The 14,021-nt window shown below is 37.6% G+C and overlaps 1 protein-coding gene across 1 annotated transcript in view; it reads left to right on the top strand.

The window, feature by feature from the left end:
• LOC123252195 (vitamin D-binding protein-like) overlaps positions 1-13,470 on the top strand; it is an 89,179-nt gene extending 75,709 nt beyond the window's left edge. The window contains 5 exon segments of the mRNA XM_044681600.1: positions 6,796-6,890; positions 8,831-8,960; positions 10,364-10,566; positions 12,656-12,785; positions 13,351-13,470. Coding sequence (XP_044537535.1) covers positions 6,796-6,890; positions 8,831-8,960; positions 10,364-10,566; positions 12,656-12,785; positions 13,351-13,470 — 678 coding nt within the window.
• The last annotated feature ends 551 nt before the right edge of the window (positions 13,471-14,021 follow it).

Consider the following 14,021-nt stretch of genomic DNA (forward strand, 5'->3'; position numbering starts at 1 on the left):
CTCTGCATCACTTCCTGGAGGTCTCTCCAATTTGCATGGAATTCCTCCAGTTTATTATTCCTTTTAGCACAATAGTATTCCATCACCCGCATATACCACAATTTGTTCAGCCATTCCCCAATTGAAGGACATCTCCTCATTTTCCAGTTTTTTGCCCACAAAAAGCGCAGCTATAAATATTTTCGTACAAGTCTGTTTATCAATGATCTGTTTGGGGTACAAACCCAGCAATGGTATGGCTGGATCAAAGGGCAGGCAGTCTTTTATAGCCCTTTGGGCATAGTTCCAAATTGCCAGCCAGAATGGTTGGATCAGTTCACAACTCCACCAGCAATGCATCAATGTCCCAATTTTGCCACATCCCCTCCAACATTCATTACTCTCCCCTTCTTTCATTTTAGCCAATCTGCTAGGTGTGAGGTGATACCTCAGAGTTGTTTTGATTTTCATTTCTCTAATTATTAGAGATTTAGAACACTTTCTCATGTGCTTTTTGATATATTTGATTTCTTTATCTGAAAATTGCCTATTCATGTCTCTGGCCCATTTATCAATTGGGGAAGGGCTTGATTTTTTATAGAATTGCTTTAACTACTTGTATATTTGAGTGATTAGACCCCTGTCAGAGTTTTTTGTTATAAAGATTTTTTCCCAATTTGTTGTTTCCCTTCTGATTTTGACAACATTGTTTTTGTTTGTACAAAAGCTTTTTAGCTTAATATAATCAAAACCATTTAATTTACATTTTGTAATTTTCTCTAACTCTTGCTTGGTTTTAAAATCTTTCCTTTCCCAGAGATCTGACAAGTATACTATTCTGTGTTCACTTAACTTATTTATAGTTTCCCTCTTTATATTCAAGTCATTCACCCATTCTGAATTTATCTTGGTGTAGGGTATGAGATGTTGATCTAAACCTAATCTCTCCCATATTGTTTTCCAAATTTCCCAGCAGTTTTTGTCAAATAGTGGATTCATGTCCCAAAAGTTGGGCTCTTTGGGTTTATCATACACTGTCTTGCTGATGTCATTTACCCCAAGTCTATTCCACTGATCCTCCCTTCTGTCTCTTAGCCAGTACCATATTGATTTAATGACTGCTGCTTTATAGTATAGTTTGATATCTGGTACTGCTAGGCCCCCTTCCTTCACATTTTTTTCCATTATTTCCTTTGATATTCTTGATCTTTTGTTATTCCAAATGAAATTTGTTATAGTTTTTCCTAAGTCAGTAAAGAAGTTTTTTGGTAATTTGATAGGTATGGCACTAAATAGGTAAATTAATTTGGGTAGGATGTTCATTTTTATTATGTTAGCTCGTCCTACCCATGAACAGTTAATGGCTTTCCAATTGTTGAGGTCCAGTTTTATTTGTTTGGAAAGTGTTTTGTAGTTGTTTTCGTATAATAGCTGTGTTTGTTTTGTTAGATTGATTCCCAAGTATTTTATATTGTCTAGGGTGATTTTAAATGGTGTTTCTCTTGCTGTTCTAATGTGTTGGAAATGCATAGAAATGCTGATGATTTATGTGCATTTATTTTGTATCCTGCCACTTTGCTAAAGTTGTTGATTATTTCTACCAGCCTCTTAGTTGATTCTCTAGGATTTTTTAAGTATACCATAATATCATCTGCAAAGAGTGATAGCTTAGTCTCCTCATTGCCTATTTTGATACCTTCAATTTCTTTTTCTTCTCTAATTGCTATTGCTAGTGTATCTAGTACTATGTTGAATAATAGAGGTGATAAGGGGCATCTTTGTTTCACTCCTGATCTTATTGGGAAGGCTTCTAATTTATCCCCATTGCATATAATGCTTGTTCATGGTTTTAGGTATATATTGTTTATTATTTTTAGGAAGGGTCCTTCTATTCCGATACTTTTCAATGTTTTCAAAAGGAATGGATGCTATATTTTGTCAAAGGCTTTTTCAGCATCTATTGAGATAATCATGTGATTTTTGTTTGTTAGACTGTTGATATGGTCAATTATGTGGATGGTTTTCCTAATGTTGAACCACCCTTGCATTCCTGGTATAAATCCCATCTGATCATGGTGGATGATCTTCTTAATTACTTGCTGGAGTCTCTTTGCTAATATTCTATTTAAGATTTTTGCATTTATGTTTATTAGGGAGATTGGTCTATAGTTTTCTTTCTCTGTTTTTGGTCTGCCTGGCTTTGGAATCAGTACCATATTTGCGTCATAAAAGGAATTTGGTAGGACTCCTTCTTTGCTTATCATATCAAATAATTTGTATAGTATTGGGATTAGTTGCTCTTTGAATGTCTGATAGAATTCACTTGTGAATCCATCAGGTCCTGGTGATTTTTTCTTAAGGAGTTCTTTAATGGCTTGTTCAGTTTCTATTTCTGATATGGAATTATTTAGGTATTCTATTTCTTCTGCTGTTAATCTAGGCAATTTATATTTTTGTAAATATTCATCCATATCCCCTAAATTGTTATATTTGTTGCCTTATAATTGGGAAAAATAGTTCTTAATGATTGACTTAATTTCTCCTTCATTATAGGTGAGGTCTCCCTTTTCATCTCTAATACTGTCAATTTGGGTTTCTTCTTTCCTTTTTCTTATTAGATTGACTAGTACTTTGTCTATTTTATCTGTTTTTTCAAAATACCAGCTTCTAGTCTTATTTATTAATTCAATAGTTCTTTTACTTTTGATTTTATTGATTTCTCCCTTGATTTTTAGTATTTCTAATTTAGTTTTCATCTGGGGATGTTTGTTAATATATGCACTCAAGGATATAAATTTCCCCCTGAGTACTGCCTTGGCTGCATCCCATAGAGTTTGGTAGGATGTCTCATCATTGTCATTCTCTTCAATGAAATTGTTGATTGTTTCTATGATTTCTTCTTTGACAATTTGGTTTTGGAGAATCATATTGTTTAATTTCCAATTGGTTTTTGACTTGCCTGTCCAGGTGCCCTTACTGATTATTATTTTTATTGCATTATGATCTGAGAAGTTTACATTATATCTGCTCTTTTGCATTTGTTTGCCATGATTCTATGCCCTATTACATGGTCAATCTTTGTAAATGTACCATGTGCAGCTGAAAAGAAGGTGTATTCCTTTTTGTCCCTATTTATTTTTCTCCACATATCAATTAGATCTAATTTTTCTAGGACTTAATTCATCTCTCTTACCTCTTTCTTATTTATTTTTTGGTTTGATTTATCTAGATCTGAAAGAGGAATATTTAGATCTCCCACTATTATGGTTTTACTATCTATTTCCTTCTTGAGCTCTGCCAGTTTCTCCTTTATGAATTTGGAAGCTATACCACTTGGTGCATATATATTGATCAGTGTTATTTCCTCATTGTTTATACTGCCTTTAATCAGGATGTAATGACCTTCCCTGTCTTTTTTAATCATATCTATTTTTACTTTGGCTTTGTCAGAGATCATGATAGCCACTCCTGCCTTCTTTTTCTCATTTGATGCCCAAAAGATTTTGCTCATACCCTTAACCTTGAACTTGTGTGTGTCTACCCGCCTCATACGTGTTTCTTGTAGACAACCTATGGTAGGATTTTGGTTTCTGATCCACTCTGCTATTTGCTTCTGTTTTATGAGTGAGTTCATCCCATTCACATTCAGAGTTACAATTGTTAGTTGTGTATTCACTGACATTTTTGTATCCTCCCCTAGACCCACTCCTTCTTATTACACTATTTTCTTTTACACCAGTGGTTTGCTTTGAGCCGGTATCCCTTATCCCCTCCTTTGATTGACTTCCCTTTCTTCCCCCTCCCTTGTTGTTCTCCTCTTTTTGTTTTTTTAAAGACCAAATGAATTCCCTCCCCCTTCTTCTCCCCTCCCTTTTTTGGCCTCCCCACTCCCGTGCTCCCTTTGGTTTATCCCTTCTGACTTTCTCAGTAGGGTTAGATAGAGTTTTTTATCCGGATGGATAATAAAGCTACTCTTCCTTCTCTGGGTTGATTACACTGAGAGTAAGGTTTGATTATGCTCTCTTCCTCTCCTTCTTATGATATAATTCATCCCCTCCCCTTCCCATGCCCTCTTTGTGTGTAATAGACTATCTTATTTTTCTTATTTACTCGGATTTTTCTTGGTGTCCCCTACTATTCCACCCCCTCTTTCCCACCCACCCCCCATGTCTTCTTAGACCATTTAGTATCTATCCTGTCCTCTCCCTATGAATTATTCTTCTGGTTGCTATAATAGTGAATATTATAATAGTGTATTGAGTTCACTACAGAGAATTATACATAGCATTTCTCCACCTAGTAATACAGATAATTAGATCTTATTTATGCCCTTAAAGAGTCAAGCTTAAAAGACTATGAGTTTTCTTTCTTTTCCCTCTGTTTCTTATTTACCTTTTCATCTTTCTCTTGATATTTGTGGTTGAGTGTCAAACTTTCCATTTAGTCCTGGTCTCTTTTGTGCAAAAACTTGGAATTCTTCAATTTTGTTGAATGCCCATACTTTCCCCTGAAAGTATATAGTCAGTTTCGCTGGGTAGTTGATTCATGGCTGAAGGCCCAGCTCTCTTGCCTTTCTGAATATTGTATTCCAAGCCTTGCGGTCTTTTAGCGTTGAGGCTGCCAGATCCTGTGTGATCCTTATTGGTGCTCCTTGATATTTGAATTGTCTCTTTCTGGCTTCTTGTAAGATTTTTTTCTTTAACTTGAAAGCTCTTCAATTTCGCTATTATATTTCTGGGTGTTGACTTTTCTGGGTCCAGTGTAGAGGGTGTTCTATGGATCCTTTCGATGTCTATATTGCCCTCTTGTTGTAGAACTTCAGGGCAATTTTGCTGAATAATTTCTTTAAGTATGGAGTCCAAGTTTCTATTAATTTCTGCCTTTTCTGGAATACCAATGATTCTCAAGTTGTCTCTTCTAGACTGGTTTTCTTGGTCTGTCACTCTCTCATTGAGATATTTCATGTTTCCTTCTATTTTATCAGTCTTTTGACTTTGTTTTATTTGTTCTTGTTGTCTTGAGAGATCATTGGTTTCTAAATGTTCGATTCTAGCCTTTAAGGACTGGTTTTCGGCTTTAATGTTTTGGTTTTCGGCTTTAATGTTTTGATTTTCGGCTTTAATGTTTTGGTTTTCAGCTATAATTTTTTGGTTTTCCTTTTCAATCTGGTCATTTTTGGTCTTCAGTTGTTTTGTCTCACTTTCCAATTGTGAAATTCTGCCTTTTAAACTGTTATTTTCTTGCCAGATTTCTTCCATCTTCCTCAGCATTTCATTTTTAAACTCTTTCATAGCTTGTGACCAGCTTTCATTTTTTGTGGAGGTTTGGATTTTTGTTTTCCCTCCTCTGTTGTCTGGATTTTCTCTGTGTAGAAGTTGTCCAGTGTTCCAGAGTTTCTCTTGATAGTCTTTTTCTTCTGGACTTCCTTATTGCTGGCCATTGTTAGCCCTGCCCCTTTTCAGCTTTGTCTTTGCACTCAGGGTCTGCCTGGGCCTTGCAAGCTCCGGGCTCAGGTCTCCTTGTCCTCGGGGTCAGGCCTCCTGGTAGTTCCCGGTCTGCCCCTCTGCCCGAGGTTCCTTCAGCAGTCTTTGGAGCTGCTTCCACAGCCATGCTCTGGTCTGCACGGGGTCCTCACTGGAGGTCTAAGCCTGGGCTGGAGATCGTTATTCAAGTCTAGGGCACTGCCTTTGCCTGCACAGATGCTCTTAGGGCCTGCCTTCACTCCAGCAGAAGGTAGTGAAAGTCTGTGGGCTGGAGATCTTTATTCGCACCTGAGGTGATGCCTTCAGTGCTTGGGAAAGGTGTTTTAGGGGCCTTTGTCCAGGCCCGAGGCAGTGCCTTCACCCACAGGGACGCTCTGGGAAAGTCTGTGCACACCCCCAGCCACCTGGGGTCCCTAGTCTTGCTGCACACAGGTACAAGCCCCCCGGGGCTGCCAGTGATTATCTGGTTGCCCCAGTCCTGTTTTCTCACTTGTGCGTTGGCGTTGTGCGAGGTGTGTGCTGTGGGGGGTGGGGGAGGGGCTTCTTCCTCTCCCGTTTTAGTGAGAGCTGTTTCACCCCTTTATAGTGTGGAAATGCCCCGATTCTGAGTACCTTCAATGCTGCGCCCTGTTGTGGGGTTCCTTCGTTTCTCTGGACTCGTTTCTATGTCCCCTTGAGGGGTTCTGTATGCTTCAGTCAGGAGAGATCGAGCAGCTGCTCCTTACTCTGCCGCCATCTTAACCGGAAGTCTCCAGACTCTACAGTTAAATAACTTTTGACTGCTGATTGGTACTGCAGCTAGGAACTAAAGAATCAGCTGATTGGTGAACAATTGGTAAAGTCCTTAAAGTCAGGGATTACTTCATAGTAGGTACCTAATAAATGCTTAAGTGAATAAAAGAATAAAGACCTAGGAGGCTGACTTTGCCTCCTTAGATAAGAGATAAGTTTTGTTTGCTTATTACCCATTTGTCTATGGACATGAGAAGGCATGTATTATATTTCTCTCTCTTTTCTTGATCTTTATTTCTGTTGAATTTCTGAATGTCTCTAATTTCCCCCTTTCCTCATAACATGGGCCCATTATTTTTGTTGTACCTACCCTAGTAAATTGTAAGCTGTTTGAAAACTGGGACTTACATTGTCCTTCACCTTTGTACACCCGGTGCCTAGTAAATAGTACCTTAAACATCTCAGATGTTTTATATATTTGTTGAATTGAGTTCGATCCCAAATAAACACCAACAAGAAAATATTTTCTATTTGAAACATTAGCTTGCAGGGTTTATAGACATTTTCCAACTAAAAAGACACTTTCTCTCTATTGTTCTAGAGGTTTGAGAATAAATACCTAACACTACTTACCACATTGTCAGATGAAGTCTGCTCAGATTTTGCTGTCAAGGGGATGGAAAAAACAAAGTTCAGGTAAAAAAACAAGTCACTGTTGGCATGCCTGTCTTTGAATCAATGTTCTTTTCTCCATTAGGAAGAGAAAACTTTGTCCTGTCAGTGATGAACAAGGGAACAGGGAGAAAGGAAGAGGAGGTAGATAGCACTCCAGGCGACAGCATGCAAAAGAGACAAAAGGATGATTCTGAATATTCCTTTTGAAAAATATTTTGATGCCAGAAAATCCTATTCATCAAGGAATTTTGGATTTATTTTGTGATAAGTTCTATGCATTACATAAGGTCTAAAAGTCTCTGGTTGGGCAAACCTTATTTGGGGCCTATAAATATTTTGTCCTTCACCTGGTCTGGAATATTTTGATGTTTCATCATTATTTAGAATCTCTCCACCAATACAGATGATGAACCCACTAAAAATTTGTATACTTTCCCAGTACACACTGTGTGGCTCACTTGGTAAGGAGCCTCTTCCCATTAGTTAGACCAGTCCTCAGATGACAGACACACAGTACATTAATGTGTCTACTTTCAGAGTCTAACGCTCCCTCTTGGAAATCTGTCTCTGCCCACTTAGCTAGGTGAGGCTTTGTGACTTCTCCATCCATTTGCAGAGTATCTACTCTCATTGACCCCTGTTGTTGCCCAACCCAGAGCTGTCTCCTGCTTAAATTTCCAGCAATAAATCATTCCACACCTCTACAGATATGTAGAGGAGGAGACTCAAAACTAAAGGATTATTCAGAAGCCATGATATAATTGTCCCTGAGTCTGTCTAGGCAGAGGATGTGGTGATGGTGATGGAGAGTGTCAGCACAAATCCAAGCTCTCATTCTGTTTTAGGAACTTCACCCACTTCCCTGCAGATCCCTAGCTATAACCTGGCTACAAAAGGAATTCATTTCTACCGAGCCAGCTACAAGTAACTCCCCATCTCAGCCTCCTAAAAAGAGACAAAGAATATCCTCCCTTTTTGAGACTTCAACAAATTTGTTGTTCAGTTGTGTCTGACTCTTCATGACCCCTTTGGGCTTTTCATGCAAAGATAGTTTGTCATTTCCTTCTCCAGCTCATTTTAGAGTTAAGAAATCTGAGACAAACAGGGTAAAGTGACTTGCCCAAAGTCACACAGCTAATTTGAAATCAGGAAGTTCATGAGTTTCCTGACTCATTTCCTTCTCCAGTTCATTTTAGAACTAAGAAATCTGAGACAAACAGGATGAAGTGACTTGGCCAAAGTCATTTCAGGAAGTTCATGAGTTTCCTGACTCCAGGTCTGGCATTGAAAACTTAACTCTTATTAAGGATTACTTCTTTCCCTATAACAATGTGCAAGAAGGATAAAATGTATCTTAACTCCTGAGAAGGGAGAATTCAACCTGTCACCTTCAAGAGTCCATCTGAAAGAATAAAAACAATGCTGAATGTGCAAAAGGGAGAAATTAGTATCATGAATCTAGAAAACAGGAAGGGAAATATCTCTTATAAGGAAACTAAAGCCAAGAGGATCACAAAGGGAGAAGGTGTCACACCTTAGAGTTCTGCTCAGGCCCTGTGACTTCACAGTGCTATTTTATAGCCCACATTGAATTTCAAGTGGAGACTTCAACAGAATAGTAGTGATATAGAGTCATTGAAAGCTGCCCTACTCTCTGGGGTGATTCCCTTGTGAATGAATAAAGGTGAATGAACAAAGGTGAATGAATGAGGATCCCAACACACAGTGACTAAATCTCGAAAGGCTTGTAAACCATGCTAGAAACGATTGTTTTATTACCTCTAAATATAAGAATAAGCATATAAACATAAAATATATTTATATTTTTAAATTATATATTAGATCATGCATAATTGTATTTTATGTAAAATATATTTCTATATAAAAGTACAATAAATAGTAGCAAACAAATAAAAGTAAAGATATTTGTGATCTAACAAATTCATAATCTGGCTGTCTAGCTACATTGTCGAGTTTTCCCAAAAAGCACCAATAGCTGATTTAGAAGATATAGAACAAGTGGCTGAAAGCATGACCAACGTTCTCTCTGAGTGCTGTGATTCCATCATTGAGGACTGCATGGCTAATGGGGTAGGAGGAAATGATAGTACTTTCTTTAGTCTCCATGTGCTTGTATTTTCAACTAATATTTTGCATGTTAGCTAAAGAGCCAGGTGGCTTCAAATACCTCCTCTGAATGTGTGGCTCTAGGCAACTGAATCAGGCTAGAAGGTACTGATCGGCATGGGTAGACCTAAACATCCCTATCTTTATTTTGCATAGTGCCAGGGATTTGATGGCATCAACCAGTCTCTGAAATATATGTGTATGTCTATGTTTATGACATACTTTTTAGTTTAATATAAGTAATTAACATTTTCTCCATCACTTCATGAAGTTGAGACAAGCAACAAAGCGATAAATTAAGTTCTAATTTAGAGTAGTTTGCTGATCTTCAACGTGTAAATGCTCATGTGGAAAATTAAATAGTCATCTCTCAGGAGCCAGTTAGAGCTGGTACAAGAATACCCCTGCAGAGGGCTCTGCCTTAACAGCCTTCCTTCACTGTGAGTGGCAGGCTTCAACTGGTCAAGTGGCATATTTTAACCTGAAGTCACCCTTATGATCTCAGAGGTCTTACAATATAATGTAATGCAGTAGAACATTCTTATTTCCTATGCTTATTCAATTTTCCCTCACCCTACCCCACAAACACCAGAGGTTTTATCTGCTGCAAACAGATTTTCAGGGACTGGGAGGGAGGCTGTGACCAAATTAGGGTTCCATTGTGGATTAAGATTCCTGGAGGTAGGACCCTATATGACTGTATCTAGAGGCTAGATCAGATTCCAAGTCCGATCAGACCCCTATAGCTATATGTTTTTACAGGTACCTTCTTGATCTGAAAATTAATATTAGGAAGCAGTATAATGGAAGGAATGCTGGTTGTGGAGAGATAGGACCTAGGTTCAAAACCTACTTTTGTCACTTATCCCTGTGATCTTAGGCAAGTCAACTAATCTTGCTGGCATCTTTAATTTTCCCATCTATATAATATAGGGACAGGACCAGATGACTTCGTGTCACTTCCTGTCCTTAATCTATAGCCTATGGTCCTATAACCTCAGATTAATTATCCTTGTCCTACTGAAGAACAGATCCAATGGTTCACATTTCCTCAACAATGCTGCAAAGAAATGCATAATTGACATAATCCTAGAATCTGAAGGAATCTTTGACATCATCTGCTTCAACCTTCTTACTAGACAAAAAAGGAAACAAAATTCCAAGAAATATAACTGATTTGATGAGAATCATGCAAAGTTAGTGGCAGATTTGGCTAGAGCCCAGTCTCTTGACATTCCTTCCAGGGGTCTTTCTACTAAGTAGGACTGCCTAAGAGAATAGTCAAACCACTTTCTTTCAGTGCCCTTTTCCTTCCCATTCTAGAGTGCAAGGAAAAAATTAATGAACATTTATCATTTCTTTTATAGATTGCAGAATATACTGTAAATGCTTGTGAGAATTTATCTGGAAAGGAAAAAGAGTTCAAAAATTGTTGTGAAGAGAAAAACCCAATGAACATTTTCTTGTGCATTTATTCTATGCCAGTGGCTCAACCTATCAAACTTCCAGATATTGTCAATCCCACTAATGAAAAAATATGCAACACAGAAAACACTAACAAAATAGAGAAGTAAGCAGATTTTAAACTTGTTTTCCTTTTAATATGAAAAATGAAGTAAAGAAATAATAAAGAAAGTAAGAGAGTAAGGAGGGAGGAAGGGGAAAAGAAAAGAAGGGAGAAAGGAAGAGAGGGAAAGAAAAAGTAAAGGAGAGGGGAGGGACTGGAAGGGAGGGAAGGAAGGAGGGGTGGAGGAAGGGAAGGAAAAAAGGGAAAGAAGGAAGGGAGGAAGGAAAGAAGAAAAAGGAAGGAAGGAAGGAAAAGGAAGGAAAGATGGAAGGAAGGAAGGAAAGAAGGAAGGCAAGGAAAGAAGGAAAGGACAGAGGGAGAAAAAGAGGGACAGAGGGAAATAGGGAAGGAGGGAAAGAGGAATGGATGAAGGGAGGAAAGAAAAAAGGAAATATCTGTTGTTAATACCAAATAATGTTCTACTTTTCTATCATGGTTTTCATTGAAGAGATTTAATTCAAGTTCACAGGCCACAATTATTAAGGACCTAGATATCAACTGGATTTCCAACTAGAAGGAAACTTCACACTCATCAGGTCTAACCCTCTCATCTTAACAGATGAGCCAACTGTGGCCCAGTGGGCCAATGACAGGTTACAAGTAGCAGAGCAAAAGTTAGCTCAGGCTTCATGATCCAAACTCCAAATCCTCTGGTCTTTCCCCTGCACCATGACTGCCACTTGAGTAAAAAAATATATTTTAAAATGCAACTAATCTGCAGCCAGTCTATTTCCATCAATATATTAAAATCTTCTTCTATTAGATGAAAGTGAGTTGATAAAAGAAGGAAGACATTATAAGGGAAAAAACACTTTTCTGAATCATCCTTTTTAGTGTATTTGAAAGAAAAAACTAGGATGAGTCTACATGCACTAGAAAACAAAATATCTGGATTTCAGGAATGTCTGACAAAGTCCTTCTTGTGGATAATTTTCTTTGTGGAGAAACTGATTAGGAACTGGTAAAATGATAGAAGAAACTGGACTTGAGTTTTCGTTAGTATAGAGATGCCAAGGGAGAGAAAGGGGCAGGAGGAGAAGGCAGTTCTACATGCAGACTTGGTCAGTTGCTGTAGTGTTCAGTCCCAAGAAAACTGAAAAAGACATTTTAGATGCCCAGAGCAGAGAAGAGCCAGCCATCTTAAGAGGAAGACTGACTATTGAAGGCTGAACTTCTCAGAATGGATAAAGAATCTAAGATATTTTTATTTCATCCCTAGAAAATCACTTTGTCCATATATGTATCTATGTTTATATATGTATATATTGTATATGTATGTGCCAAATATAGAACAGGTATAAAAAATAAGATTCACACATATTACACATACATAGTATACAATATATAAACATATTAAGTATATCCAATCACAAGAATACATCATTTTATACTATATGTATATTTTAGAAATTTGATATATGTCTAAGTAAACATAATCTCTGTTGCACATTATACCTGTTTGTTACATATGTTGATATATGTCTAAGTAAACATAATCTCTGTTGCACATTATACCTGTTTGTTACATATGCATAATGCTTACATGTTTGATCTTCTGGCTTCTGCCCGTGATTTCATTGGTGTAGGAATCTTCTGCTGAGAGGACTCCTTCCAATGAAAGTCATCCATTCTTGTGTAATTTCAAATTTCAGAGTGTTCCCTGGGACACAGAGAGATCATTTCACAGTCAGCATGTGTCCAAGGCAAGGCTTAACCTCAGGCTTCCTTGACTTTGAGTCTAGTCTTCTAGTCACAGCACCATGCTGCTTCTTCATATGGATATAATTGTACCATTCTCTTTTTGTTTGTTTACCCACAAACCACTGAAACATTCATTCAAAAGACAAAATTTGTGGGGAATAGATTTTGAATGAAAAGGGTTTTTAATTTCTCAGTTTTTTGACACAAACATGCTTAGTTACTTGGTTGAGTGGGCAATAATAGCCCTTGCTTTGAGTCATGCTTCATTGTAAATCACTCTTTGGAAATTAAAGAAGTTTTATAACACGCCTGTATCTTAAGATAGGTACACAGTGTACATGCAAGTATACACACACAGCATCTTTCTGTCTTCTTTTCTCTCCTACTACAGATACATCTTTGAACAAAGAAGGAAACCAAACATCCCAGAAGTGTTCATCAGGAGAGTACACAGCTTATGTGTGGAAGCTCTGAGACAATGCTGCAAAAATGAAAAACCACTGGCTTGTCTGAATTCCAAGGTGATGTTCCTTAGATTTTCTTGATAACTATTGGTTATAGAAAGTGTAATTTAATGCATATACACTCACAGCTTAAAGAAATAATAAGTCAATCAACAACCATATTAAGTATCTGTTTAGTGTGTGATACTCTGGATGTAACAAAGATTCACTGGAGATTGTTGAAAAAGAGGAGTGGCAGGATCAGACTTATGCTTTAGAAAGATTTAGTTTGGCAACTGAATGGAGGACAGATTGCTGAGGGCAGAGACTCAAGGCAAGAGATCAATCTAAAGCCTCTATTGCAATAGAGGCAAGAGGTGATAAGGGCCTGAATTAGGCTGATGGCTACATGAGTAGAAAGAAGGGGCTACTTGATAATGGTGGACGTGCTACAATTTGGCAATTGATTAGATGTGTGGGGTGAGAATATGGAGTCAAAGATGAAAGTAAGATTAAGATTAAGACATAGATGACTGGGAGGGTGGTGACTCCTTTGACAATCATAAGCAAACTCAAATTTTAGAGTGTTTTAATACAAGCACTTCCTTTCTGGAAATAACATTTTCTTATCAACGAATTGCAGAGACCATTAGCAAGAAGTGAAATTATCCCATTCTTAGCCAAGGGAGAAGAACACTGTGCTGATTACTCAAGACTTACTTTTCCTGACTTCAAAAAAAGGTAAAGTACATATTTCAGTTAATGCTTTGGAAGAACACTGAAATCACATTTCTTTCCAGGTAGTCTGAATTTCTATTTCTAGTAAGGTTAATCATAATAATATGAATTATTCAATGAATAATATGAATTCACAAAGGAAAGTGTTCCTGGGATGTGGAAATAGAATCTGATTCTTTTGATAGCAGGATTTACTTTCTGCCTTTGTATTCCTATGACTCATCATGGTGCCTCACACAAAATAAGGTCATTTAATTAATACTTATTGACTGGTTTATTATAGGGCTTTAAGAATATTTAACTTGTGGTAAGTATCAAACAATTGTTATCAAAAAGAAAGTAAATAAGCTGAGTAGAGTAGGTGGGTGTGAGGAAGGATGAAGGGGAATATAGGGGATTATAAGGTGATTGGAGGAGGAAATGAAGGTATGGGAAGGTATTTAGGAGATAAGGAAATGGGGTATGTAGGAGAGGCAGCTCAAACAGGTTTATTCCCAGAGGCTTGAGACAGAGAATCCAGGGAGGAAACCAGGGCCAGTAAGAAACGTTTAGGCTTGACTGGAGGGTTTCTCTTGT

This window comes from Gracilinanus agilis, chromosome 6 (genome assembly GCF_016433145.1).
Source record: "Gracilinanus agilis isolate LMUSP501 chromosome 6, AgileGrace, whole genome shotgun sequence".
Taxonomy (NCBI): domain Eukaryota; kingdom Metazoa; phylum Chordata; class Mammalia; order Didelphimorphia; family Didelphidae; genus Gracilinanus; species Gracilinanus agilis.